Source organism: Mesocricetus auratus, unplaced genomic scaffold, assembly GCF_017639785.1.
Source record: "Mesocricetus auratus isolate SY011 unplaced genomic scaffold, BCM_Maur_2.0 Super-Scaffold_100046, whole genome shotgun sequence".
Taxonomy (NCBI): Eukaryota; Metazoa; Chordata; class Mammalia; order Rodentia; family Cricetidae; genus Mesocricetus; species Mesocricetus auratus.
In genome coordinates this window covers 2,221,541-2,249,495 of record NW_024429223.1, presented here as the reverse complement: position 1 = coordinate 2,249,495, position 27,955 = coordinate 2,221,541, and the positions used below count along the sequence as shown (strand labels likewise).

The following is a 27,955-nucleotide window of genomic DNA, read 5'->3' as shown; positions in this document are numbered from 1 at the left end:
ACATGCTGTTCCGGCCTGAAGGTCAGGAGTCTCAGGCCCAGCCCACCTCAGGGAGAGAAGGAAGGGCCAGGGCTTCTTTTATCCTAGAGAAGTCTGAACCCTGTGGGACAGAAGAAGAACTCACAAGGTAGGGGCTTGGGGTTCTAGTGTGCTGGTAGGGTCCTAGCCAGGCCTGAGCGTCAGGGTCCTCCTCAAACTAAGAAAAACCATCTTTGGGTGCCCCTCCACCCACGCCCAGTCACCCTTCCCTTGTCCTCGGTCAGCTGGATGGCAAGAAACCTTTGCTGTGTTCTCCTTTGAGCAGACACAGCCTCTAGCCTGGCATTGCCAGACCCCGCCGGCGGCTCTAATCACACGGGCACAGGCCCTGCTTTCCCCACGGCTGTGCGAGCATCAGGGTCACTTTCCCTTCGTTTGTCTTGGTTGGGGCATTGAGAAAGCCAGGAAAGTCCGAACGTCTGCCTTTCTCTGTCCCGGCTAGCCATGATGAAGCCCAGTGAGGCCTGGCCTTGCGTGTGAAGGGGACCCGGTGTCTGGGTCTCAGAGTACAGCCATAGTGAACGCTTAGGAAAGACATCCAGCCAGGGCACGTGAGCAGCTGTTTGCGGAGCATTCTGTGAGCTGGGCTCTGCGGGGTTGAGTTCTCAGCGCTGGGACATTTTATCTCTAGAGGGCCTTCAGTACTCCAAGAAAGACACAGGAGCTCAGAGTCGTGAGGGTAGGATGTCAGCAGGGCGTGGGAGTGTCACCCAGACCTCTGCCACAACTCCCCCCACCCCACAATTGTACCAGAGCTCTCTCTTCTTTCTCTCCCCTAGGGGCCACACTGCTGTCCAAAGTCCTCATGGCTGAACTCCTGCCCCTGCTGCCTTGGGCTCTCCAGGGGGCCCAGGGTGGTGGCCAGGGCTCACCTGACTCTCCAGCTGAGCAGCAGACACAGGCTGACAGCATCCAGGACCTCTCCCCTAAGTCCTGGAGGCTCTTGGGGGTGCCTACCATTCGTATAACTCCTCCATCCAGTGACGCGGAGTCACCTCCAGGCACCCCAAATCCACCACGCTTTCAGAGACCGAAGACCCCGGACCTGGAGTGTCCCTCTCAGGACAGGTCAGACTCGGGAACGCAATGGGAGCTGTCTTTGTCTTGCCCCTTTCTGTGGCCTTAGCTCAAGTGTGGACTCCTTTTGGGTGGTGTACTGGAGAGCAAGCAATTAGAGTCTAGCCTGAGCCCACGGAGCCTGGATATGAAGCTATGAAATAGACATGCATATCAATTGTTTCTTTTATGCATAACCAAATACCTAGCAAGAAAAAATTACAGAAAGCCAGGCGTTGGTGGCGCACGCCTTTAATCCCAGCACTCAGGAGGCAGAGGCAGGCAGATCTCTGTGAGTTCGAGGCCAGCCTGGTCTACAAAGTGAGTTCCAGGACAGCCTCCAAAGCCACAGAGAAACCCTGTCTCGAAAAAAAAAATTACAGAAGGATTTGTTTGGGTACCATCCATCATGGCAAGGGAGGTAAGGTGCTCAGAGTATCTCGAGGCTGTGGCAGCAGGAACAGGAGGCTGCCTGCCTGCTCACATGTCTCAGGATCATGAAGCAGGGAGATGGGAACGCCAGCCCTAAGTTCTCTTCCTCTTTTCCCCCGGCTCAGGAGTAAGCTACACACATTCAAGGCTTCTCTTCCCCCTCTCTGGAAATGCACTCTGAGCCACACTCAGAGCTGTGCCTCATTAATCCTCTAGATGTGCAGCAATCCAACGAAGCCAGCAGAATTAACCATCAGAACCCGCGAAGCTCAGGCATGTGCATCGGGACCAGTGACTGCGGGTCCAAACGCACGCTGCCAGGGAGACTAGCCCCGGCTATGGGTCAGGACCTGGGTTAGGGCGATGAAACGAAGGTGGCACGTTGTACACAGAATTTTGTTTCTACAAGGAAATGGGCTGACACTAAACACGGGCCATGGCTCAGAAGTGAAGAGCATGCCCTGCTCTCGTAGAGGACCATAAGTTAGGTTCCCAGCACCCGCATCAAGCGGCTCTCAGTCACCTGTAACTCCAGCCTCCAGCACCGGGGCATGAGATGTCCTCTTCTGGACTCCACCAATGCAACATAATCACTCTCTCTCTCTCTCTCTCTCTCTCTCTCTCTCTCTCTCTCTCTCTCTCTCTCTCTCTCTCTCTCACATATGCACACACACAAAATTAAAAAGCAACAAAACATGTTTTTAAAATTAATTTAAAAAACTGAAAATAACACCACGCACAAGGCAAATGTGAGCACAAGTGTGGTTTCCTGCATCTCCAGTGGCAAGACATATTTCTAAATGCGCCACCAGCCATCACAAGAGCTACTTCCTGCTGTGGCTGACAGGTGGGAAAAAATATGTAAACAAAATGTCTTAGTTAGGGTTTCTATTGCTGCGACGAGACACCATGACCAAAGAGCAAGCTGGGGAGAAAACGGTTGATTTGGTTTACACTTCAGCATTGCTGTTCATCACTGAAGGAAGTCAGGACAGGAACTCAAAACAGGGCAGGATCCTGGAGCAGGAGCTGATGCAGAGGGGAGCTGCTCATGGCTTGCTTCCCATGGCTCTCTCAGCCTGCTTTCTTATAGCACCCAGGAGCAGCAGCCCAGGGATGGCACCACCCACCGTGGGCTGGGCCCTCCCCCATTGATCACTAAATGAGAAAATGCCTTACAGCTGGGTCTCATGGAGGTGTTTCCTCAGCTGAGGATCCTTCCTCTGATGACTCCAGCTTGTGTCAAGTTGACACACAGAACCACCCAGTATACAAAACTTCTGCAAAGAAAAACCACCTCTGCCGGGCGGTGGTGGCGCACGCCTTTAATCCCAGCACTCAGGAGGCAGAGGCAGGTGGATCTCTGTGAGTTCGAGGCTGGGCTGGACCGACAGCCTCCAAAACAATACAGAGAAACCCTGTGTCGTAAAAACCAAAAAAAAAAAAGAGAAAAAAAAAGAAAAAAAGAAAGAAAAACCACCTCTAGCCCATGGAGACAGAAACTAAGAGGTTCAAAGGCAGAGGGGCAGAAAATGAAAGAACCTGACTAACTGGCCTTGAATAGAAAGAAGCTTTTGTGTGTGTGTGTGTGTGTGTGTGTGTGTGCGCGCGCGCACGCGCGCGCTGGGCTTTCTCCCAAGCATGGAAGATGGGTTAGAAGAGCGAATGTTCAGGAAGCAGAGCTCTGCCCCGTCCAGAAGTCTCAGAAACTAGGGTGACCAAGCCGGAGGGAAAAGCAAGCTGCAAAAAGGATACAATCGGGTTTGGGTGTGTATCTCTTTCAAAGATACTACACAATAGGTTGACTTGTTAAATTGGATGCTGTAGCAAAATTGCACAAGACGGACCCACCCCGGACTTCAATACAGTAGGTACCCAGCATGCTCACGCAGAAGCACTTGGGCCTTTGGTGGTAACTGTTAAAGCTTATCTGCTTTCAAATCTGCATTGCGTGTGTGTCTGTGCATGCGCATGTAGATACCCGTGGAGGCCAGAAGAGGGCGCTGGGTCCCCTGACACTGGAGTTCCATGCATTTGTCAGTACTGGAAACCTAAATCAGGTCCTCAGCCAAAGCAATCCATGCTCTTAACCACCAAGTCAGCTCTTCAGCCTGTTTGTTTTCGGAGACAGGGTCGTGCATTGTAAATGCCCAGGCTGACCTCAACTCATGATCCTCCTGTTTCAGCCTCCATAATGCAGGGATAACAGCACGGGACTTTACAGCTAGGATGTCCTTGCCCTCCCTCAGTATCCCCCCTTCCTTTTGATTTTTGAGACAGTTACTGTATAACCTTGGCAGGCCTGAGCTCTCTATGTAGAGCAAGCTACACTAAAATTCACAGCAATCCTACTTGCCTCCAAGGCCTACTCCAGTACATCAGCTTAACAGTTTAATTCATCTTTAAAAAAAAATTCCAAGCCGGGCGTTGGTGGCGCACGCCTTTAATCCCAGCACTCGGGAGGCAGAGGCAGGCGGATCTTTGTGAGTTCGAGACCAGCCTGGTCTATAAGAGCTAGTTCCAGGACAGCCTCCAAAGCCACAGAGAAACCCTGCCTCGAAAAACAAAAAACAAAAACAAAAATCCAGCTAAAATGGCCAACCACCAAAACCAAAAGAATTCTGGAGTGATCTTTTTGGTACGATCTGAGTGCCGCGGTCTCCCACTTAAACCCTTTATGACTTTCCGTTCTCCTTAGGTACAATTCAGAATCTTTAAACAAACTAATGGGAATTTATATGCACACTTAATACATATGGTGGTAGGGAGGCAGATGGCCATTATATACTTTCCTATTTGAAATAAATAAATACCCTTTATTTTAAAAAATGTAAAAAGTAAGCCAGGTGGTGGTGATACACACCTTTAATCCCAGCATTGGAGAGGCAGAGGCAGGCGGATCTCTGTGAGTTCAAGACCAGCCTGGTCTACAGAGCAAGTGCCAGGATAGGCTCCAAAGCTACACAGAGAAACCCTGTCTCGAAAAAGACAAAACAGAACTGTAAAAATTTTGGTGGCTTGAAGGCCCACGCCTTTAATCCCAACATCTGGGAGGCAGAGAAAGGCAGATATCTGTGAGTTGAGGCCAGCCCGGTCTACACAGTGAGTTCAGCACAGCTAGGGATACACAGAGAAACCCTGTTTCGATAAACAAAAAAAAAGTTTGAGGCCAGCCTGGGCTACATAATGAAATCCTGACCCTCCCTCCACCCTACCCCCAACTCCCTCACCACCAAAATAAATGTCTTTCAAAGACGAAACAAGCAACGGAAGTATAAAAAGAGCAGCGGACACAGAAGGCAGCCACGCAGTAAGAGTTTCCTAGCACAGAAGGGATAGCGGGGCAAAGGGCCCGAGGCCCAAGGCAAGCGGGAGGAGCCAGGGAGGCAGGCTGACTCCGGGAAAGAGCAACCTGGAGGCTGGGGAGGAGGCCCAGAAGCCAGACGAGTGAAAGGGGCCGATCCGGAGGGCTCTGGTCACCAAGGTGAGCACTTTGTCATTACAAGGAATGAGGTGGAGCCTGTGTAGGGCTTGAAGCCAAGGCTTGGCTGTTGGCAGGCTCTCTGGCTGCAAGCGGCTGCAGCGTGGGTTAGGAATGGAAGGAGACCAAGGCAGGACCGGGTGGGTCTACTGATGCTGGACACGGAGCTGGGGGGGGGGGATGGAGAGGGCTGGCCGTCTGGGTTCCCAAGCTGGGAGGGTTCACACTGTGTTCCCCCCCCCCCCGGCAAGGACGACAACCACCGTGACCCCTCGGCTCGCAACCAGAGTGGGTGCGCAGGTTGGCTTGGCACAAGACCTCTCCATACTGCAATGTATGGTCATTTCCCGTCTTGAGGCTAGGCAGGCTTCCCAGTCTCAAAAGCGCTGATGAGCCCTGCCCCTGCGCTGCTCTGGGGGAAACCCCTTGCCACCGAGCAGTGCGCGCCCCCCCATCCCCCCAGGCCGGCGGGACTTGCCCAGGCTCACACAGCACAGCGCTGAGAGCCGGGTGGGCTGGAGTCTGACTTAGGCTGGGGGGTTGGGGGGTGGATGTCCCCAGGCAAGTGGAAACTTCTAAGGCAGGAATGGAGGCTCAGGGACTGGGTGGGGAGAGGAGGAAGAGGCCCCCCGGCCCCCCGGCTGCGGTTCCCCCCCAAGCTTCCGCCCCAGACCCGCTGCTCTTCCCAGCATCAGCCTGACCCCGCCCCCACCCCGCCTCTCCGGTTCCTCCCGGGACCTCCTTTAAGTTGGATGGGGGGCAGAAGCCAGGGTGCTGAGACTCGCTTCGTTTGTCTGCTTGTTCGTTTCGAAGGCCAAGTTCTCCCTCTGTAGTCCAGCCTGGCCTGGACTCCACGGTGCCGCCCAAGCCGGCCTGGAACTCACGGCAATCCTCCTGCCGCATCCTCTGGGGCTCTGGGATGTGTCAGGCGTGCGCTCTCGCGCCCGGCCCAGGCTGCTTAGTTTGAATAAAATGTTCTTCTGCGCATCGGTCGGTGCAGATCTCCCCAGCCGCCTAGGCCGAAGCCCGCGCGCTCCGTGTCCCGGTCCCCCTCCCGGCGGGGGCGGCGCCGTGACGCGAGGGGCGGGAGCAGGAAGGGGGTGTCGCTGACGCCGCGGCGGCCTCCGGCGGCTCCGGCCTTTTGTGCGGGGCCGCGGGGTCCGTTGGGGGCGGCGGCCGAGGCAGGCGAGGCCCGGGGAGGCCCAGCTCAGCGCAGCCGGCCGGGTCGTGCCCTGCAGCCGGGGCGCCGCCGCATCCATGTTCGAGTAAGCAGCGGACCTCGGGGTGGGGAGCGGGGCCCGGCGGCGGGATCGGGCCGGGGCCAGGGGTCCCCGGAGCGAGTTCCCAAGAGCTCGTGCATGGAGGAGCGACCCCGATGGGGACCGGGAGCGGGGACACGTGTCTCGGGGTACGTGGGGGCTTGCATCCTGGCGGCGAGGCCCGAGCTTGGGGCGTCACTGCCGGCCTGGGACGTGCACGGGCAGCGGGGCGCTCCCCCAGGCCTGGATCGTCCCTCTTGATGAGCCCTGACCCGGCTCCCGGATATGAAGGGACCACCGCGAGGAGCCCCACCCCCCTCGGTACCGGGCAGGCCCCGCAGCCCATCGGGTTGGTGGTCCCCGTTTGTCGTGGCGGCTGGGGGGAAGGGATCTTCTTTGGGACTGAGATCTAGGCAGGGTGGAGGTCGCGTGTGTTCCGACTTGATCCCCCCACTCCCGCCTGGTTCCCTGCGCCCCCCACCCAGTTTCCGTTTGTGATAGTGTTAGAGGTGCCTGAGCTCTGAGTGGGGTGTGTGTGTGTAACTGTAACAGCTGGGATCTTTTGGGGGGCAGTGTTCGCGTGGCTCTCTGCGTGTTATCTGTCATCTTGTGTGCCATGGCCACCGGGCTGAGTGCATCTGGGACTCCTGGGCCCACCGTGGTTGTGTGTGAAGCACACATCCATTTTCTTTGTGACGCCATGTGCAAATTATACATTCTGAGCCGGTGCCTCATTGTGACTTTGGAATGTCTTGAGGCGGGCCTTGGGGGCTCGAAGTGTACAGCAGTCACAGTATTCCTTAGCTGGCTGTGCCTGTAATTTACAGTGAATTAACACCCGTGCCTCCAAAGGTCTCTGTGAGTTGCAGCTGTGTGAGCACCCAATTGTGATTTTAGTTCGTCTGCATGTGGTTGGAGCCCTGCTGCTGTCTGCCCGTCATCCGCCTTTGAAAGCCTTTTGACTCAGTGGACAAGAAGAAGCTGTGTGTGTTCATCTGTGACGTTGCTGTGTGTCTGTGGGTGGCTGGAACTTACCTCTGGGTTCACCCGCGAATCCATCTGTGACATTGTTGCTTACCCCTGGGTGTGTGGGAGATTCTGTGTGCCTCTCGGACCCTCTGTGGCTTTGTCTGTGGAGAGACACAGAGAGACCCCTTGTGGCTTTCTTGCCTGAGGACCCTCTCTCCTGGGACCGTGGGTGTCACCTTAACTGCTCTGTGTGTAGCCCGCCCCAGGCCTCACTCCAGTATCTGTTGCAGCTTTATTCCCGGGTCCCCCGTGGTTGTGGGAAATGTCAGGGTTCTGTCACTGTGACGGCTGATAATGCCATTCCTCGCCCCCCTGAGAACTAGCCTTTGCTTTGTTTTCTCTGCCCGATGAACACACTGAAGTCAGAGGGACAGTCAGAATGTGTGGCTTGACCTGATGACATAGCCAGCTCTGTTCTTGCCCTAGGGGATGTATGTCTGGGTCACCGGGTGCCGGGACCAGGTGGCTCGTGAGTAGGTTTGTGGCGGTTGTTCTTGTCTTGGGTGTGAAACTTCCCTGTGGCTTTGTATGTGAAGCTAATTTATCTTGTACTCACTGTGTTTGTCTGACTTGGGAATGAATTCTGGGGCTCTGTGTGACTGTAGTGTGTGTGTGTGTGTGTGTGTGTGTGTGTGTGTGTGTGTGTGTGTGTGTGTGTGTGTTGTTTGATTTTCCTGGCATTTTGTATGGCATACTTACAGTGCTGTGGTTGCTTATGTTTGTGACTCCAAATAGACAGGAGAGATAGGCTTCTCATCAGGCAAGCTTGCCTGCGACACTGTGTGTCTCCAGCTAATTTTCCCTCTCCTGCACACCTGTGTGTTCTTGCCCCTCTGTCCAGAGGCAGTTTCTGAGGCCCAGGAGCATCTCGCACAAGGGAAAGCCAGCCTCTTCCCAGTGTCCGCCCGGTAACGGTCCTCCTCTCCCCACTTGTGACCCCTCCCTTCACTCCACCAGGACTGGGTGACTGGCTTGGGCAGCCCTGGGGCTCTGCTGCCCGCCCGCCTGCCCGCCCGCCCTTGAGAACTTCCTCTTTGTCCCATCCAGGAGCAGGAACTGGGGGTGAGCTTGGCTTGTCTATGCCACCAGCCAGCCTTCCAGTGGATCTGGAACTTCAGAGTAGGCCAGGCCTGAGGGGAGAGGAGGCCACCTCCTCCCTGGAGCCAGGACGGTGGCCCAGGGTCTTCAGGCCTGCCTTGTGAGCCTGAGTGTCCTCCTCAGCTGCCAGGCTGGGTGCTGGCTCTGAGCTTGATGTCCCCAGTGAGTCTAACCCTGTCTTCTCCCACACTTTGCCAGCTCTGTTCTTTGTCCTCAGCCCTTGGCCTCAGGGAGCCTTGCCCGGCTAACTGAGCCTTTGCAGTCTGGCTCACTTAAGTAACCCTCGCTGTGCCTAATGAGCCTGTCAGAATGCAGTGTGTGTCAAATTCTAAGTTGAGGTTTCTGGTGGGGCGGGCCAGAAGAGAGAATTAGAATTTGTGCTTCTCTTTTGTGTTGTGGGTGATCCTGGCAATGGAGTCCAGGGCTTTGGATGTTCGAGGCAAGCACTCTTTTTTTGTTTTTATTTATTTATTTTTGTTTTGTTTTTTTTCGAGACAGGGTTTCTCTGTGGCTTTGGAGGCTGTCCTGGAACTCGCTCTTGTAGACCAGGCTGGCCTCGAACTCGCAGAGATCCGCCTGCCTCTGCCTCCCGAGTGCTGGGATTAAAGGTGTGCGCCACCAACACCCGGCTAGACAATCACTCTTAACCCTGAACCATACTCCCAGCTCCTGGTGGGCAGATTCTGCCGACTCCCACCCCCAGCTCCTCGATGGTGACTTCTAGACAGTCTGCTGAGGAACCATGCCCCCAGCCAGTGTGTTCAAGGCCCTTGAGCCACACCCCCCCCAACTCTCTGCAATTCAGCCTAAGCTGGTCTCAAACTCGTGATCCTCCTGTCTCAGCCCTGAAGTACTGTATTAACAGGAGTGCATTCCTACCACCTCTGGCTGGAATCTGCATTTCAGACAAGTTCCCGGTGCTGTTGGTAGTGTCTTGGGGGCAGTGCTGAGCTTTATGGCAGTGGTGGGTCTCGAAGGCTATTGTCCTGATTTCTGAGGCTTTTTTTTCCTGATGCTCTGGGCCCCCTGGTTGGCACAGCCAGTCCCAACAGGCAGATAGCTGGAATCTATGGCTTGCACTGAGTCCCCACCGCCAGCTGCGGGGTAAGTGCTCTGTATATGTTTAGACAGCGCTAGGAAGGCCGGATGGCACCAGCTGGGGTCCCTCCAAGGTCACCATAGCGTCTTGGACAGTTCCAGGAAGATGGGTGGCAAGAGTTGTCACTCCATTTCTGCAGCTGTGTGAAGGGAAAGTCCCTTTGTCTGACATGCCCCGCGGCCTCCTCCAAGTAGCCCCAGGAGGTCAGAACACCAGGTGAAAGTGAGCGAGGCTGAGGGAGAGGCTGGGGAAGACTCGGATGCTGGCCCGAGGCTCCCTGGGAGGCACTGATGGCCCAGACTGAAAGCCTTTGAGTCTGAGTGTGTTTGGATCCCACTCTGGGAGGGAACAAGCAAGTGTGACGCTTTGCTCTGGGCATGGTGGTGCCGCCCCGACCCGTGGGCACCAGTGAGGTGGTGTGGAGAGGGACGGGGAGCCAAGGAGCCACATGTTGCTGGCAGATAATCTGGGAAGAGAGCAGGTCAGGGGGCCGGCATAGAGCTTGGAGGTGTGTCTGTTGAGCGCAGGGGTGAGTTCCCCTGATGTCCAGTGGGGGAAGAACCAGAGGAGAAGTAGTTCGGATGATGGGGGCCAGGGAAGAGCTAAGGGCTTTCCTGGCCTAAGGAGGGCGGGATAGCCTGAGAACCAGGGGGCGCTCTGACGTGCTCCATGTTGGCATGGGCTTGCTTGGTCTGTACTAGTGACAGACTGAGTTCGGTCACCAGAGCATGGTGACCAGAGGCACTGAGTTGGCCCAGGGGGAGAGGTAGTGGCCCAGGCCACTGTTCGTGTCCTTTTATTTAATCGTGTAAGTGATTAAATGAATTCACTTTTCTAAGATCATGTGACTCCTTCTTTCTCTCGCCGCCCATCCCAGCAGGGCTAGGGCAGAGTGAGAAGTAAGACAGCGCCAAGGCTTGTCCCTGGAAACCCATGGAACTGTTGTCACAGAAAAGTCACCGCTGGGTGACTGCTGCCCCAGCAGGGTATGGGGGCCTGCAGGACGGAGAGGGGTGCACCAGAGTCTTGAAGTGTGCATAAGATTTTCAGGGCTGCCTGGGCAGTGGTGGTGCACGCCTTTAATCCCAGCACTCGGGAGGCAGAGGCAGGCAGAACCGAGTTGGAGACCAGCATGGTCTATAGAGCCAGTTCCAGGACAGCCTCCAAAACAATACAGAGAAACCCTGTCTCGAAAAACCAAAGAAATAAAGAAATAAATAAATTTCAGGGCTGAGTAACGGTAGTGTGGCCTGCAAGCTTACTGAATACCAAGTGTTCAGTGATTTCTTGATATTATTACAAAAGCAATGCCAACCAAACCTTAGCGAAAGGAAGGAAGAAAAGAAAGAAAGAAAGAAGTCATCAAAAACACAGGCCTGTTACCCCAGCTACTCTTCAGGTGACTGAGACTGGACATTCAGTCCCAGCCTAGAATACTGAATGAGTTCAGAACCAGCCTGTACAATTTAATGCCTCAAAAAGTAAAGGAGATCTGGGGGCGTGGCCCAGTGGTAGAGCCCCTGCCTAGAATCCCCCAGTAAGGGGCTGGGGGTGTGGCTTAGTGGTAGAGCCCCTGCCTAGAATTCCCCAGTGAGGGGCTGGGGGTGTGGCTCAGTGGTAGAGCCCCTGCCTAGGTTCCCCCAGTGAGACAGGGGACTTGGCTTAGTGGCAAAAAATCCACTAAGCATCCCAGGTTCTAGTTTCAATTCCCAGCTCAGCAAAAAAGACACACACACACACACTCTCTCTCTCTCTCTCTCTCTCTCTCTCTCTCTCTCTCTCTCTCTCTCTCTCTCTCTCTCTCTCTCTCTCTCTCTCTCTTTCTCTCTCTCTCTCTCCAAAACAATTACAGGGCAAGTAAGTGCAAGGGCAGTATGGACAGAGGGACCAGCATTACTAACGATTACAGACAGGAGAGACGCACTTGAAGAAACATGGGGGTTGGGTGTTGAGATGGCTCAGTGGATAAAGGTGCTTGCTGCTAAACCCGACCACCCCTTGTTTGATTCCTGGGATCCACGTGGTAGGAGAGGACTAAATTCTGAAAAAAGTTCTTGAAAGAGGAGATCCCTCTTGTACCCCAAAATAGATCTTCATCCCTGGAGTTCAGATCCTTCCCAGAAGCCCCCGTGCTTCCCTCGGTCACCACGTCAGGGTTTTGTGGTCTCAGTTTCCACAGTAAAGTCAGACAGCCGTGGGACTAAGCACGGTGTCTTTGAGCAGCGATAAAAATCAATCACTCCTGGAGCGCTTGACATAATTCCGATAAGAAGTCAACAGTGGTGTCCCTTTAAAGTCCCCGCCACTCACCCTCCCTGCCCTTACTGCGGTTAGCGTTTGCACAGTTACCAGAATGTTCCGTTTGCTTAATGTCCGCCTCGGGCAGGCAGTCAACTCGCCAGAACCAAGCCATATTTCAGGCTTCTGTCAGTGCCGGTTCCGGCCAGCTCGGGGCTGTCCATTCAGTCTCACGGTGTTTATTAAGCATTTATTATGCGCCTTGTCTTCAGTTCAGGTGCCAGGGACCAAGACTTCCTCAAGTTCACAGCTTAGGACAGGCAATAAATGAACTGGGTAAACAAATGAGCAGGGCGAGTGTAGATAGTGTGGATTCGTGAAGCTGGAGGGAGGAGCCTCTTTTCGGCTGGGGGACTTCGGAAGAGGCGCTGGGGGCCATTATGCTGAAGCTGCGGCTGGGCTTTTGGGATGGAGGGAGCCACAGATACAGAAATTCCCCCGGGGCCCATGGGAATGACCCTGGGGAGTTTAAAGAACTGGGACAGCCTGGAGGGACATGGGGAAGTGGCCGGACCTGGTCACATCAAAGTCAGGGCTTAGAGTAAACCCTGTGCTGACCCAGCTGGTCGCCAGCTTTCCAGGCCAGGGGGTGAGGAGAGACTGTGGGGCAGGGGTAGGAGCAGAAAACGCAAAGAAAGCTCCTGTGGGGCGTATGTCGTCTGTGTGCCAAGGCAAGCAGTAGGGAAAGGGGACCCGGAGGTAGGTTTGGAGCTGTTGGGGTTGTGGACAGATAGATCAGAATGAGGGCAAGGGAAGAAAAGGCGTTAAGGAAGATGCCGTGGGGGGCGGGGGCAGAGACATGGCTCCCGGTGACTAAGAGCCGGCGTTGCTCTTTCAGAGAAACTGGGTTCAGTTCTCTGCACCTGCGCGGTGACTCACGACCGCCCACAACTCCAGCTCCAGGAGATCCGACGCCCTCTTTTGCTCTCCACGGGCCACACCTGTGGTACGCACAAATAAATAAAAGCCAATAGCACTTTACGAAAGGAAGGTGCTGAGGTTCGCATTTTGGGCGTCACTCGTCAATAAAGGTTTGCTTCAGGAATGACTTAGTACGGTAATGTTTAAAACTTACCAGATGTTGGGCCGGCGAAGTGGCGTATTGGGTAACAGCATTTGCCGTGCAAGCTTGATCTCCTGAGTTCAGTCCTCGGGATCCATGGTAGAAGGAAAGGAGTTGACTTCCAAAAGCTGACCTCTGGCCCCCCTCCCCCACTGGTGGTCATAAGCTAGCAGGTGTCACTGAGTCACAGGCCTCACTGTGCCTGGCTGTGTTAAAGAGACTCCACAGTTTGAGTCCTTTAAATCCCCGAAACTGCTAGATGTGAGGTCACCATTCCCTGGGTTACAGTGAGGCAGCAGAGGCACAGGGGACAGGCTCTAGGGTCAGAGGGACAGCAAGTAGGTGAATGGGTGGGTGAAGAGGGGCTGGAAGGATGGATGGATCGAGGGGTGGGCTGGTAGATGAGAAAGTTTATGGGTGCCGGATGCATGAGTGGGTGGAAGGACTGATAGGTATGTGGCTGGGTCGGCGGATGGACGGACGGACGGATGGATACATAGTTACATGGATAGATGGGTGAGCCGGTGGAGCTACGGCATGATTGACGCCTTTGGAATCAGGTTCATCCCTGCCCCTGGCCTGTCCCCCCCAACCCCCCACCTACTCCTCTTCCTCTCTTCCTAGCACCACACCCCACTCTGGCCGGAACTCACCAAGCAGCTCCCCATCTCTTCGGAAACGGCTGCAGCTCCTGCCCCCAAGCCGGCCGCCTCCTGCTCCTGAGCCGGAACCAGGCACCATGGTCGAGAAGGGGTCTGATAGCTCCTCAGAGAAGGGTGGTGTGCCTGGGACCCCCAGCACCCAAAGCCTGGGCAGCAGGAACTTCATCCGCAACAGTAAGGTGGGTGTGAGCTCAGGTGGGGTTGGGAGAGGGCCGGGGGAGGGCGGGGGGGGGGGACAAGAGCTGCCATTGTGAAGTATTAGCTAAAGATGTGTTACATTCTTTCATGCTGTGGAATATTTGTTTAATGATACAAAGATGTGTCGCGTTCCTTTGTGTTACATTTATTGAACTCTGTGAAACTGTGTTACTTTGCCTGTCTAAAACACTTGATTGGCCCAATGAAGAGCTGAATGGCCAATAGCAAGGCGGGAGAGGGGTAGGTGGGGCTGCTAGACAGAGAGAATAAATAGAAGGAGAAAAAGAGAAGAGGGAAGGAGCGGAAAAAGTGGACATCAGGACGCGGGGGGGGGGGGCAGCCACTGAGCCACACAGTCAGACATGGAGTTTTATTTGGGAGCTGGATGGCAGGCCCCCCCCCCGAAGAATAAAAGATAAAAAAGACTGCAGGCTCCTCTTGACTCATCTCTTTCTCTTGCAGAAGATGCACAGCTGGTACAGTGTGAGTATCTGCACCCAGGGCTTGATAAGGGTATGGGAGGGACTGTCTGCCTGCCTGCCGGGAGCCCCAGCCCAGAGCCGGCAGGGCGAGGGTGATACTGACAGACCCATACGTGAGAAGCCTCTGCTTAACACACCCGATGAGATGCCTACCGTTATCCTCTCTACGCGTGGCCTTGGGCGAGTCACTTGACCTGTCTGAGCCTGCCTCTCCCTTCCTTAAGAAGCAGCAGCCCAATTTTGCAAGGCCCAAGGGGTTTTGGAATTTGAGTAGGGTTTACGGATGCCGGTGGTGGTAACTTGCACAGAGCCTGGCTCATGAATGATATCGGCAAGTAAGGGCTGGAGAGATGGCTCAGTGGTTAAGAGCACTGGCTGCGCTTTCCAGAGGACCCGGGTTCGATTCCCAGCACCCGTGTATGGCAGCTCACAACTGTCTGTAACTCCAGTTCCGGGGGATGAGATGCCCTCTTCTGACTTCCACCTGCACTGGGCATACGCATGGTGCACGCACATACATGTAGGAAAAACAGTCATACGCATACATAATGTTTTTAAGTCAGTGAAAGGCAGGTGACCTCATGGTGACGTGTGTATTATGAACAAAGAGGCCCTTGAGAAGACGGAGAGGGATTGCAAGCCTTTGGGGGCCAAACAGGGGCTTGGAATCTGCACTCGGGTCCCCATGCCCCAAACCTCTTGGCAGATGCTGAGTCCCACATACAAACAACGCAATGAGGACTTCCGGAAACTGTTTAGCAAGCTCCCTGAGGCGGAGCGCCTCATCGTGGGTGAGTCTCCGCGCCCCCAGCCCCAGTTTCTGACCCGGATCCCTGCCTCTGGGCTCCCTCGGGCCTCCCCGCTGGCCCGTGGGCTGCCGGGCCACAGCCTGTGTGACTCAGATGTCTGCCTGTCTCTCCGTCCACCACTCTCAGATTACTCCTGTGCCCTGCAGCGGGAGATCCTCCTCCAGGGCCGCCTCTACCTCTCCGAGAACTGGATATGTTTCTACAGCAACATCTTCCGCTGGGAGACCACAGTGAGTTGAGCCGCTGGTGGATACGGAGGGGCCTCCTGGTGCGCAGGGCTTCCGAGGGCTCGTTCTCACCACCCTGTGACGTCTTTAGATTTCCATCCAGTTGAAGGAAGTGACCTGTCTGAAGAAGGAAAAGACCGCTAAACTCATCCCCAACGCCATTCAGATCTGTACCGAGAGTGAGAAGGTGAGTGGCGGATTGGACCTAACGTGGGGAGCCAGGTAACAGGACCACCGCAGGGATCCCCGATTCACAGGGCCCCGTGTGTTTCCAGCCTCTGTGCCCCTCATTTTGACTGGGGTTTCTCCTTTGTATGCAATGTCCCCTCCCACGACGTCCTACGACATAGTGATCCTACAATTTCCCGTGAATCCTGCAATTCAGATGCCCCCACCCAGTCAAAGCTGGGATTGGAACCCAGGCCTTTATACCTACCAAACACTCCACCACTGAGCCATCTCCCTAGATCTTATTTGTTTGCTTTTTCTTTTTGGGGGGCAGGGTCTCCTACATAGTCCTGGCTGTCCTTGTAGTCAGGTTGGCCTTGAACTCAGAGATCTGCCTGCCTCTGCCTCCCGAGTGCTGGCATTAAAGGCTTGTTTGATTGTCTCAAAATATTTGCTTTTTATTTTGTGGGTATGGGTGTTTGTCCTGCATGAATGTGTACCGCATGCCTGCAGTGCCCTTGGAAGCAGAAAGAGGGCATCAGATCCCCTGGGACTAGAGTTAGAGATGGTGGTGAGCTCCCTGAGGTGGGTGCTGGCAACTCAGCCTGGTCCTTTGTAAGGACAGGAAGCCCTGTAGACCAGCGAGACATCTCTTGGGCCCCTAAGACCTCGATTGTTCATTTGCTTTTGAGTTGGGGTCTGGTTGCTTTGCTCCGGTTGACCTCACACTCCAGGTCTTGCCTCTAGCTCCCTAGTTCCAGGACAGCACCACACCTGGTGTTCATTTGGCTGAAAGTTGGCTACGTCATTCTGGGTCCTAGCAGGAAACAGGAAGGACCAGGGAAAGACTGGGCAACAGGCTTCCCTTTGTGCTTTGTCTGCCCAAGGCTGGAAGAGTTAGACGTCCTTGACAGCAAAGAGGACTAGGCTGTCTCGGCTCCAGGCGTGGGGAAGGTGGCTCAAAGGGATGTCGGAAGGGACCTCCCGGAAGCCTCCTCCCCATGGCGTCTCTCTGCTCTCATACCTCTCTCCATGCAGCATTTCTTCACCTCCTTTGGGGCCCGTGATCGCTGCTTCCTCCTCATCTTCCGCCTCTGGCAGAATGCGCTGCTTGAGAAGGTGGGCGTGGGTGATGCTCAGGGTGGGGGATGGGAGGACCAAAGGGTGGGCTTGGGTGATGCTCAGCGGGTGGATGGTGCTCAGGGTGGAGGATGGGTTTAACCAGGGAGGACCCCAAATTTATAGGAAACTCCCAACACTTCCATGGACACCAGGCCTTGTACATCTGCGGCTTCTCCAAAAGTCTTCGGGGGGGGGGGGGGGTAGGCCAAGAGTCCCCACGTCTGGCTTTGAAGCCAATGAAGCCAAGTCCCCGATGGAGGAGGAAGGAACTGGTATAGACCGGTCCTCAGTGCCCAGGGAAGCCTCCTTGTGAGGTTCTGCTAGCAGAGAGGGAGGGGCGTAGAAGGTGACACCCCTCAGACCCCCTCTCCTGTGTGCCTTGATCTCCCCTGGGCACCCGTCCCTCAGGGCAGCTCCAAACTGGTCATCCTCAAAAGCAAGAACTACCAGAGACCTCCACTCAGCCTGATGTGGGCAGCGCCCCCCCAAAGAGGACAAGGACAGAGGAACCCCAAAATCCATACCCCTCGATTTTAGCCTCACTCCCAAGTAGCTGTGTATGGCTTGGGGCTGGTCCCAAAGTGGGTGGGTGGGGGGTGCATCTTCATAGCTCCCAGGAAGGATGCGGGCTGGGCTCGGGTTGGGTGGATTAGGCGTTGTTGAGACTCTGATCTCTGTGCTGTCACCTCCCAGCTGGGTGACCTTGAAGGGGTTGCCGCACACATCTCGTCCTGAAGTCCTGATAGTATTGCACTAATATCTGCTTTGAGTTAGCACTTACTCAGAGCCTGTAAGAGTGCCAGCAACTGCCGTGGCCTTGGCTGTTACCATTAGACGCTGTTATTCTGTGGTCATTGTGGCCCAGCCGAGCCGTGGGCAGTGGGAAGGGCTTCCCGGGGACGTATGGAGGACAGTGGAGACAGGACAGCATAGGGAAGGAGCCCTTGGGCTCTTCCGGAATCTGGCAGAGTTTGATTCGTTTGTGTGACCTCCCCTCCCCGAGTAAAAATAGGAAGCTCCCCTGGCCAGTGCATCGTGTACTTAGGAGGTCTAAGGTGTGGCTTGTAGCACCCAGGGCCAGCGAGATAGAAGGGTAGGCTCTGGCGTGGGTAGCCATGCTGCCCCCTGGTGGAAGCCAAGAGAACTGCTGGTGCTGGGCCATGGGAACAAGACCTTGCATCCGTCCTTATGTCTAGACACTGAGTCCCCGAGAGCTTTGGCACCTGGTCCACCAGTGCTATGGCTCGGAGCTGGGCCTCACCAGTGAAGACGAAGACTATGTCTGCCCCTTACAACTGAACGGCCTTGGGTGAGTTGGAGGTGGGAGGTGGCGCAAAGGGGATGTCGGGAGTCTCAGAGGAACCTTCCTGGGTCCCTTGGGTTTGCTGTCCAGAAACAAAATGTTGATAAACATGGAACATATCTTTTGTTGTTTGTTTTAGTTTTTAGTTTTTTGAAACAGGGTTTCTCTGTATTGTTTTGGAGGCTGTCCTGGAACTCGCTCTGTAGACCAGGCTGGCCTCGAACTCACAGAGACCCTCCCAACTCTGCCTCCCGTGCGCCACCAATGCCCGGCCATATCTTTTCCCAGATCTGCTAAGTGCGGGGTGGTCAGAGGTTACTATGCAAAGCCAGGGGTGTGGGCCGGGGGGAAGAGCCTGTGGGGGACTGAAGGTCCAGTCATCTCCCGCTTCCCCCTCTCCCTTGCAGGAGTCCCAAAGAGGTAGGAGATGTGATCGCACTCAGTGACATCACCCCCTCAGGGGCGACTGACCGCAGCCAGGAGCCAAGCCCTGTGGGTTCAAGGCGTGGCCAGGTCACCCCGAACCTCTCCCGAGCCAGCAGTGATGCAGACCACGGGGTGAGCAAGTGGGCGCTTGTGGAGAGGGATGGGGAGGTTGCGGATGGAGGGGGGGAGCATGGACGGTCAGTGGGGGCAGGAGTTTGGCAGAGGAATGAGTTGGGGGGGGGGTGGGGAGGGCAAAGACAGACGAGGTAAATGGGAAAACACACCAGAGTGGGAGGAAAGGGAGCCACAGAGGGGAGGAGGCAGGCGGGCAGGTCAAGCATTGGCGTAAGCCCTCATCCCTGGTTGGCCCTGAGGCCCCTGTCAAGCTAGCCAGGAGCCCCCAGGTCCAGACGTCACGTCCCCAGGGTTGGTCACTAAAACAGTCTTGCTGACCCATGGGAACCCTTGGGCTGGAGTCGAGGTGTCTGAAGGCTGGATGGAGCCCTTCTCTGCAGGCCGAGGAGGACAAGGAGGAACCGCCAGCCAGCCAGCTGGGTGCCTCCTCCAGCCAGACAATGGCCCCAGTAGCAGAACCTCCAAGTACTGAGCCAGCCCCGCCAGACGGGCCCGCATCCCTGGGCCCGTTGGATCTGCTGTCCAGAGAGGAACTATTGACGGACACGAGTAACTCATCTTCGTCCACGGGGGAGGAAGGTGAGGCGGGTGACCCCACTTCATTCGCTTTGGTTATGCCCAGTGAGAGGGGAGGCGTTGGCACACAGGGCAAGCCGTGCAGGTGGCCAGGGATGTCATTCCGACGGCCCTGCATTAAGGATTATGTGGCCGGAAGAGGCGGACCGTAAAGCCGGTTACATTCATTTTCTCTATACTGAATTTCCGGCAGACTTTTCTCTTGTGAGCACAGAGATAGAGCCCCAGGCCCGACTGCCTGACACTGTACAGCAACTATAACAAAAATCCCAGGCTTGGCTTCAGTTGGTTTGAAGTGACGAACAGCTCCAACTGACCGTAGGGGTCTGCGCCAGTGGGCGCCGTTGTGGTGGTTTTTGTCGGCAGGGCTGAGGGGTTCCTCGAGGGGGTAGGAAGGGTTGAGTATTGTTCCAGAGTCCTGCGTGTCTTCGTGTTCAGGAAGATGCGTTTGTCCTTCCACCCTGGAGGCCTGGGGGTGAGAAGGAACAGCTGGCCCAGGGGATGGGATGGGTGTTACCCACATAACAAGAACACCTTTGTCGCCCAGGTGACCTGGCCGCCCTGCTTCCCGACCTGTCTGGCCGCCTCCTCATCAACTCTGTCTTCCACGTGGGCGCCGAGCGTCTGCAGCAGATGCTCTTCTCGGACTCGCCGTTCCTGCAGGGCTTCCTACAGCAGTGCAAGTTCACAGGTCAGGGGCGACGGAAGCCCAGGCACCCTTGCCTAACACCCACAGGGGCAGACCGTGCGCCACCCTCTGGCTAGCCAAGTGGCCTCGGAGGGGGTGTCCAGCCTCTCCCTGACTCAGTTTCTCCTGCGCACTGGGTGTGCTTGTAGTGCCTGCGTTACCATGAAAAGTTGCTACTAGGAAAATGTCGGCAAGCAGTAGCTGCACTAAGAGTCTGGTCAGTGCACGTTAGTGATCAGATGCGTAGCGTCTACTCTCTCAGACTCCTGGAGGGCAATGGAATGTCCAAGGCAGATAGCGTATGTTTAGGCTCGGTTTTAGCCAGGTATGATCCCGGGGTAGAAATTTGAGCCGGCAGAGATAAGGAGAACAGACACAATGCCTCAGGAGACTAGATCCAGTAGAGCTGGGGCTGGGGAGATGGGCTCAGTCCCCAACGTGCTTGTTGTGCAAGCATGGGGACCCAAGTTTGATACCCAGAACCCACATGAAAAAGTCGAGTATTGGGCCAGGAAGATGGTTCAGTGCTTGCCCAGAGCCCACCCAGTGGAAGGAAGGAGGGAACAACTGCGCACGTTGTCCTCTGACACGCAGGTACACGTGCTGACACACGTGAGCGCGCACACACACACACACACACACACACATGCACACACACACAAATTAAGAAATAAATGTAGAATGTAGTAAAGGATTTTTTTTTTTTTGGTTTTAGGAGACAGGGTTTCTATGTATTGTTTTGGAGGCTGTTGGTCCAGCCCAGCCTCGAACTCACAGTTCCGCCTGCCTCTGCCTCCCGAGTGCTGGGATTAAAGGCGTGTGCCACCAACGCCCTGCAGTAAAGGGTGTTTTTAAAGAGCTAGAGTGATGGCTCAGAAGTCCAGAGCATGTACTATTTTGCAGAAGACCCAAGTTCAGTTCCCAGCATCCATATAGGTCTGCTCACAACTGCCTGTAACTCCAGCTCCAGCGGGATCCAATACCTTTGGCTTTCACAGGCATTGCATTCGCATGGACACACACACACACCAACACCAACAATAACAATAACAATAAAACACTAAAAGTAAAATAGCTCTAAAAACCGGGCACTAGAAGTTGGGCGACTGTGGCACTTGATTCTGGCCCCATCACCAGCAGGGTTGGTCCCTGGCCAGCCAACCTCGCCCGGTTGGTGAGCGTCAGGCCATTGGGAAAACAAGGCGGGTGCTCCTGGAGAGGAATGATGCGCAAGGTCCTTCTCTGCTCCCCGTGGGCTCCCACGCGCATGTGCGGCTGCACTCGGGGTCATGCACAGGCGTAGATACACTCTTGCAACACACACCTCCCACCCCCAGACGATAGAGGTGACATTTATTAGGGAAGTCAAGGCCTGGGACTCCACTGGGAGCGTGGAGGGTGGTGGGATGGGGACCCAGGCGGAAGGATATTTGGAGAGGTACCGCGTTCGGTGTCGGGTGGGTGTGAGGGTTGGGGAGACATCCGGGAAAAGAGTCCCAAAGGTTGTGGTTCCCTCATTTGATGCTTTGGAGAAGCTATACATGGCTACATCAGGGGACGAGGCGGTTCCACAAGGGGTCGGGAAATACTGAGCCGCGGAAGCGTCCCAGCTGTGGTTATCACTGTCGTCTAGAATGAAAGTGACTGGGGTAGGGTGGTGCCGTTGGGAACCAATCCCCCAGAGGATTGGAACCTCCTGGAAAGTCCGAGTCTCCTCCAGCCCGGGAGCAAAGAAAGGAAGACAGCGTCCTTATTCTCCTCCCTCCCCTAGATGTGACCTTGAGCCCCTGGAGCAGCGACAGCAAGTGCCACCAACGCAGGGTCCTGACGTACACCATCCCCATCAGCAACCCCCTAGGCCCCAAGAGTGCCTCTGTGGTGGAGACACAGGTGGGGCCGGTCGTGGGGGCCGCGCGGGTGGGGCGGGTGTGTGAGGCGGGCCTGACCTCCCTGCCGCCCCTCGGCTCCCCACAGACGCTCTTCCGGCGAGGCCCACAGGCGGGCGGGTGCGTGGTGGACTCCGAGGTGCTCACCCAGGGTATCCCGTATCAAGACTACTTCTACACCGCCCACCGCTACTGCATCCTAGGTCTGGCCCGGAACAAGACCCGGCTCCGGTGAGCCCCGGTGTGCTCTACCCCATCCCAGGGCTGCCTCCTACCCTGGCGGGGGCTCAGAGGGTAGCCCCAGGGACCACCGTTGGCAGAGCTCATTGGAGAACTGAGAAGTGTGTCTAAGCGAATAGAGTAGTTCATGTGCCCCGTTGTTTATCAAACATCTATCCTAGGCCTGAGTGACAAAAATCGCCCCCCGCCCCGTTAGGGACCCCAAACTCTACCGGAGAAATTCTAATGAATTAAGTGATTGCAGACTGATCTTCATTTCACCGCCTCTCAGGAGGCTGGAGTGAGGGGCAGGGGGTTGTTTCCTGGCGCCGATGGCCTTCTGGGTTATTTCACAATAACCAGAGGAGGGGGCTTCCGGTTAGGAATGGCTGGAGCAAAGGTCCTGAGGTGGGAGCAGGGGAGTAGCTGGAGTAGGAGGAGGTGAGATTCAATCCGTGATCGTTCACGAAGCTTTGCCAGGTTTCATGGTGGGCTTACCATCAGCCTGTATCCCATCCGGGTCCTGCGTGGACTCCACACACACACAGGCTCCCTGTGGCTACAAACGGGGGCAAAGAGACCAAGAAGAGGCCTCCCACTCTGCTATCTGGGTAGAGGCGTAGGGGCCAGGGCCAGTTAGGCGTAGCATCAAGGACAGTGCGTGGATTCTAGATAGGCCTTGCTGCCAGAGAGCAAGGCCGATAATCTCAGCTCTGAGGAGCCCGGGACCAGAGGATCCCAAGGCTGCAGTGAGTTCAAAGCTGTCCTGGGCAAGAAAACCATCACAGGATTTAATTTTAAAAAAATGAAGAGGGCTGGTGTGGAATCCCCCCGGGGAGGGGCTGGGGGCGTGACTCACCCATTGAGCTCCTGCCTAGCTGGGGTAGGAACCTCGATCCGAAGTCTCCAGTACAGCCCCAAACCAAAGGCTGTGTGATTTAAGTGTAGGTGTGGAGGTAAAAGCTGAAGAGGCCGGGCCTAGGCTTGCGGGTTACCCTGAGCCATAGGAAGGACGTTTGGGGTGGATGATAGATTTCCCCTCCCCCAGACCTGACCTAGGTTCCCCCCTTGCGCCTGGTCCTAGTGTGTCCTCAGAGATCCGCTACCGAAAGCAGCCGTGGAGCCTGGTGAAGTCTCTCATTGAGAAGAACTCGTGGAGTGGCATTGAAGATTATTTCCACCATCTGGGTAGGGGGACGGGAGGCTGGCGGGGGCTGTGGGGCCCAGCTAGGTACGTACAGACATCCTGAGTCAGCTCCGGTCCCCCAGAGCGGGAACTCGCCAAGGCAGAGAAGCTGTCCCTGGAGGAAGGAGGGAAGGATGCTCGTGGACTGCTATCAGGCCTGCGGAGACGGAAACGGCCCCTGAGCTGGAGGGGGCACGGAGACGGGCCTCAGCACCCGGACCCGGACCCCTGCACCCGGGCCAGCATGCACACCTCAGGTGCGCGTTATGATTCATCCAGGTGGGCAGCCGGAGGAGGTGGTGGTGGTCCCTGAGGTCTGCCTGGCTCACCCCAGGTTGCCTGTTTCTCGCAGGTTCCCTCAGCTCTCGCTTCTCGGAACCGTCCATAGATCAGGGCCCCGGGGCAGGCATCCCCAGTGCCCTGGTCCTAATCAGCGTTGTGTGAGTAAGGGGGCTGGCCAGGATTCCGAGGCCTGGCTGTATGACGTGATCATCGGGTGCCTGGGTCTCTCTGGGCCCCTGCCTTGGTTGGGGTGTGGGGCTCAACTCGGGAGAACTGCATGAGTTGGTGTCTGGGGTTGTGACCAGCAAAGTCCCCGTGTGCTGCTCAGTTTGTCTTTCTTTTGGGACAGCAGCCAGCCAGCCACCCTGGGGACCATGGGAGATGAAAGGGGGGGGGGGGGGAGACATTTTTTGGAAGAAGAGACAAAATGTGTGTAGTTAGCCACTCAAAAGACGTCAGGCGGTGCATACGCTTTACTCTGGCCTTCCTGCAGCCAGTCCTGAGCTGGGGACAGCTGGGGACATAGCAGTCCGAGAGCCCCACAGGAGTGGCGGGGAGGTTGGAGAGAGATGGAGCGACAGATGGGAAAGCCATCAGATTCAGGGGAAGCAGAGGATGGTGGGGCTTGGGTAGGAGCATCGAGCATTTGGAGAACTGTGCACACGGGAAGGCCAGGACGCTCCGGGGGGAAAGCAAGGAGGATTGTCCCAGCTTCAAGCTGACCCATGCCACACACTCGGCCTCTTGAGGCCTCAGTTTCCTGAGGTCACCGAGGAGAAACTTGTGGTCTGCCAGGCTCAGAGCTGGCTGCCCTGGGTGGAGGAGGAGGAGGAGGAGGTCTGGGTACCAGCAACCGCCCTGGGCAGTTCTCACATCTCTGTCTTCCCCTTGCTGCCTCGGCAGGATCTGTGTGAGGTAGGGCCCTGAATTATCCCCCCCCCGCTGCCCTCCCCCCTGCATCGCACAACTCACACCCCTTGCAGCATTCTCTCTCCTTATTCAATGTCCCTGGCTTTTCCAAGGAAGACGTCTTAGTGCGGCCGGGCAAGCATGTAGGCATGGCATAGGTCAGAGTGTGAGCCGTTTTTTCTGCTTATGGGCTGTACAGGCATATTAGTCGCCCCTCTGGGTCTCTTTCCTCCCCCGAAAAGGGTGGGTCACCACGGTACCCTTTAAGGTATGGCTACGCTAGCGTGTTGGGGGCGGGACAGTGCGTTGGGGGCGGGGCGCAGCTCTCTCGGCCAGGGAGCATCCTGATCCCGGGATCCCCTGATCTCTGGCTCTGTCCGCAGCCTCATCGTCCTCATCGCTCTCAACGCCCTCCTCTTTTACCGCCTCTGGGCTCTCGAGAGAACGGCCCATACCTTTGAGTCCTGGCACAGCCTGGCACTGGCCAAGGGGTAAGTGGAGAGTCTGAGGACGAGGTGGGGGGGCGGAGCTGAAGCAGCCTTGAAGGGGAGCGAGACCCTTCACGTGGATTTATTTATTTTGTGTGTGTGTGTCTGTCTGTCTGTCTGTCTCCACAGCAAGTTCCCGCAGACAGCCACGGAGTGGGCCGAGATCTTGGCTCTGCAGAAGCACTTCCACAGCGTTGAGGTGCACAAGTGGAGGCAGATCCTTCGAGCATCCGTGGAGCTCCTGGATGAGGTACAAGGCACCCGCGCGGGGCTGTGGGGCGGTGGGGCCTTGGGTCAGGACGCCCCCATTTCAGGGTCTTTGATTCCCCTGTCGTAAAACGGGGAAGCCTGGCCTGGTAGTGACCTCTCAGTTTGCTAGGGAAGTCCATGGGACAGAAGGGAAAAACAAGAACAACAACAACAATTTCTCCTTGAAAAACGCGCTTCCGGCGCGGCTGGATCCTGCCACTGGGCGGTCAGTGGTAGGCATCCCATCTTTCCACTCTGCTGGCGGCGGGCTGGGTTTGGTTGGGCGGACGTGCAGAGGGTAGCATTCTGCCATTAGCTGTTGGGGTCACGTGCGCATCCTTCCGCCAGCCAATCAGAGTGTCCAGGTTGGACTGGGCTTGGTCGCCTGCCTGCCTCGGGCTTAGATGCGCTTATAGGGGAATGACTCTCCCAAGGGCGTCTGGGTCCCATCTCCAACAGGGAGTTGACGGGGCCACCCTGTGCAGTTCAGGGGACAGCCAAGGTGGCACTCTGCTGTATGACCTTGTGTAAGTGGCTGTCACTTGAGCCTTGTCTGCCTCTTCTGAGCAAGTAATTCTGAGAGTAACGCCAGCCTTTAAGCCGAGACCACAGTGACATCTGGAGCAGGGCCAGGCGCACTGGAAACACTTCATGTACTTGCTATTGGTGAGCCTCACCCAGGCATGCAGTAGGTGCTCGGTGAATATACTGTCGCCATATAGTGATGCCCTTAGGCCCGAGAGGACCACAGCCAGCAGCTGTGGAAGACTGAGGAAAACTTGAGGTACCAGGGTGGATGCCCACGATAGGAAGAGGAAAACACGGGGAGAAGGCTGGCTCTGTCTGGTTCCTGAGGGCATCAGACCTGAACTCAAGGGATTGATAGAAATACTGTTTAATGAGGCTGGAGGCATGACTCAGTGGTGGAGCCTCTGCCTAGAATCCCCCAGTGAGGGGCTGGGGGTGTGACTCAGTGGTAGAGGCCCTGCCTAGAACCCCCCCAGTGAGGGGCTGGGGGTATGGCTCAGTGGTAGAGCCCCTGCCTAGAATCCCCCAGTGAGGGGCTGGGGTGTGGCTCAGTGGTAGAGCCCCTGCCTAGAATCCCCCAGTGAGGGGCTGGGGGTGTGGCTTAATGGTAGAGCCCCTGCCTAGAATCCCCCAGTGAGGGGCTGGGGGCGTGGCTTAATGGTAGAGTGCTTGACTAAATTTCTGAGAGTACCAACTCACGGTCAGACGCTAATGAGAGCAAGAGCCATTAGCACGGCTGCTGCCACCAGCCTGAAGTGACCCGTCCTGTAGCCAGCCCTGCAGCAGGAAGTCACTTTCTCCGTGACCGGCGTTTGTGTGTGGCAGACACAAGGTGAACTGGTTGATTTCTCTTCCCCAACCTGGCAACACTTAGCAACTGGGGGAAGCCTTGTTTTGTCTCGTGGTTTTTAGACTGTGGCCGGGAGGCTCCGTCCACGTCGCTAGCTTGGTTCCTGCTCAGGTTAGGTGTAGGGATCAGGAAATAGAGATGAAACGGGGCCCGGAAGGAAGGAAGAAAGCCAGGCTGTAATCCACAAGGCGCATCCCTAGTGGCCGAGGCCCACCAGCTAGCCTCCAGACCAGCTGCGGATTAAGTGTTCGAGGACTTGAGCCCAGGGTGAGGGACACTTCACAGTCAGACCATAAAAGGAGGAAATGTTTATTAAGCTCAAGATGTGCTGTCAGTCATGGGGGGAGTGTCCTGGGAACATGAGAGCAACAGACCAGGAAGTGGGATTAGGGCTTGGGTTTGACTCTCAGTGGCCTCCCCTAGTAACCTGAGTAAGAACAGTTAGGCCCTACTTCTGAAGGCTCCGCAGCCTTCCACAGCAGCGCCCTCTGGTGGAGACCTTTCAGCACGCCAGCCTGTGGGAGTCAGGTTCAGATTTAAGATAGAAGCAGCATCTTGACGTCCTTTTGTAAATGGACGAGGTGTAGGAGGCGTGTGTGGCATCCTTTGGTTCAGCCCTAGGTACTTGGTGAATGTCACTGGGTAAACTCTAGCACCCTCAAACCTCTGATGTAATCCTATAAAGCTGTCTGGGACGTTATTCACTCATACTTCAGGCAAAGAAAAGTTAGCCCATGGCAATGAAGGAATTTGCCCGGTGTTAGTGACAGTAGAGTCAGGGTTTAAACCGAGACCACCTGGGTCCTCGGATTGCACTTTGAGAAACGGCTGTGCAAGACAGCGTTAGACTGTAAGTTCATCCTGCCTCCCCCATCCCTTCCGGCAGATGAAGTTCTCCTTGGAGAAGTTACATCAAGGAATTACCATCCCGGACCCTCCTCTGAACACTCAGCCACAGCCTGAGGACAGCTTCCCCTGAGGAGGACTCCTGGTTGAGAAGCCGTAACCCCCCCCCAAGTGGACGGAAGGACACACGGAACCCTGGCAGCCACTGCTGGCACGGTGTTGAACGCCGCCGGGAGGTTCCTGCCCACCCCTCCCAGTGGCCCCGCCAGGAGCTGCGCAGACCTGGGTGCCGTAGACACGAGAAGCACTTTAGATCTGTGTGTGCGCGCTGTCCAGCTGCCGCTGCCCGCTCGGCCAGGAAGCTGGCCTGACCTTTGGCAGGCTCCTCCCCCAACTAACTTATTTTGCCCAGCTGGGGTTGTGGGGGGCACCTTTTGGGGTGCACGAGACCCTCATCTCTGGGTTTAATGTATTATATTTATTTGGGGATAACAACCTCAATAAAGGGTTGGAAATGGCTGTGGCTGTGCCTGTAGACCCGATGGGGGCTTCCCACTCACTGTCCATAGTGCAGGTACTAGGGTCCTGTCCCTGTCACCTGATGCCGTATTCAATCGCAAAGCCACTTCCCCAGGTCACCTACATGCCTAGCAGCCCCTTAAAGGGAGGGACCAGAGTTGAGATCTACGAAGAGGTTTGAAGTCGATGCGTGTGTCCTTTGGGGTACTGGGGATTGGACCTAAGGCCCCCGCATTTGCCCGGCAAGCTCTCCACCACAGACCTCCAGCCCCAGTCTCCACATTTTAACTATCTTTTTAATTTGAAATTATTTATCTGTTTTGAGATGGGGTTCCGCTGTGAA

The 27,955-nt window shown here is 55.9% G+C and overlaps 1 protein-coding gene across 5 annotated transcripts; it reads left to right on the top strand.

Moving 5' to 3' along the window:
* Positions 1 to 27,612, top strand: Gramd1a (GRAM domain containing 1A). Of its 5 annotated transcripts, XM_013121781.3 has the most exons (21): positions 1 to 127; positions 819 to 1,107; positions 13,479 to 13,695; positions 14,177 to 14,197; positions 14,903 to 14,987; positions 15,132 to 15,235; positions 15,324 to 15,419; positions 16,439 to 16,519; positions 17,719 to 17,831; positions 18,233 to 18,383; positions 18,767 to 18,965; positions 19,510 to 19,653; positions 21,422 to 21,540; positions 21,625 to 21,767; positions 22,840 to 22,943; positions 23,025 to 23,198; positions 23,294 to 23,381; positions 24,127 to 24,138; positions 24,516 to 24,623; positions 24,750 to 24,870; positions 27,134 to 27,612. In XM_013121781.3, exons 2-21 carry the CDS (start codon positions 845 to 847, stop codon positions 27,224 to 27,226), a joined length of 2,436 nt encoding a protein of 811 aa, XP_012977235.1. In that variant the 5' UTR covers positions 1 to 127; positions 819 to 844; the 3' UTR covers positions 27,227 to 27,612. The 5 variants fall into 5 exon arrangements, with proteins under 5 accessions (XP_012977235.1, XP_005081838.1, XP_040591338.1 ...); XM_005081781.4 differs by lacking the exon at positions 24,127 to 24,138 and having other exon boundaries at positions 2 to 127; XM_040735404.1 differs by lacking the exons at positions 1 to 127; positions 819 to 1,107 and adding an exon at positions 4,802 to 5,011.
* Positions 27,613 to 27,955: the final 343 nt, after the last annotated feature.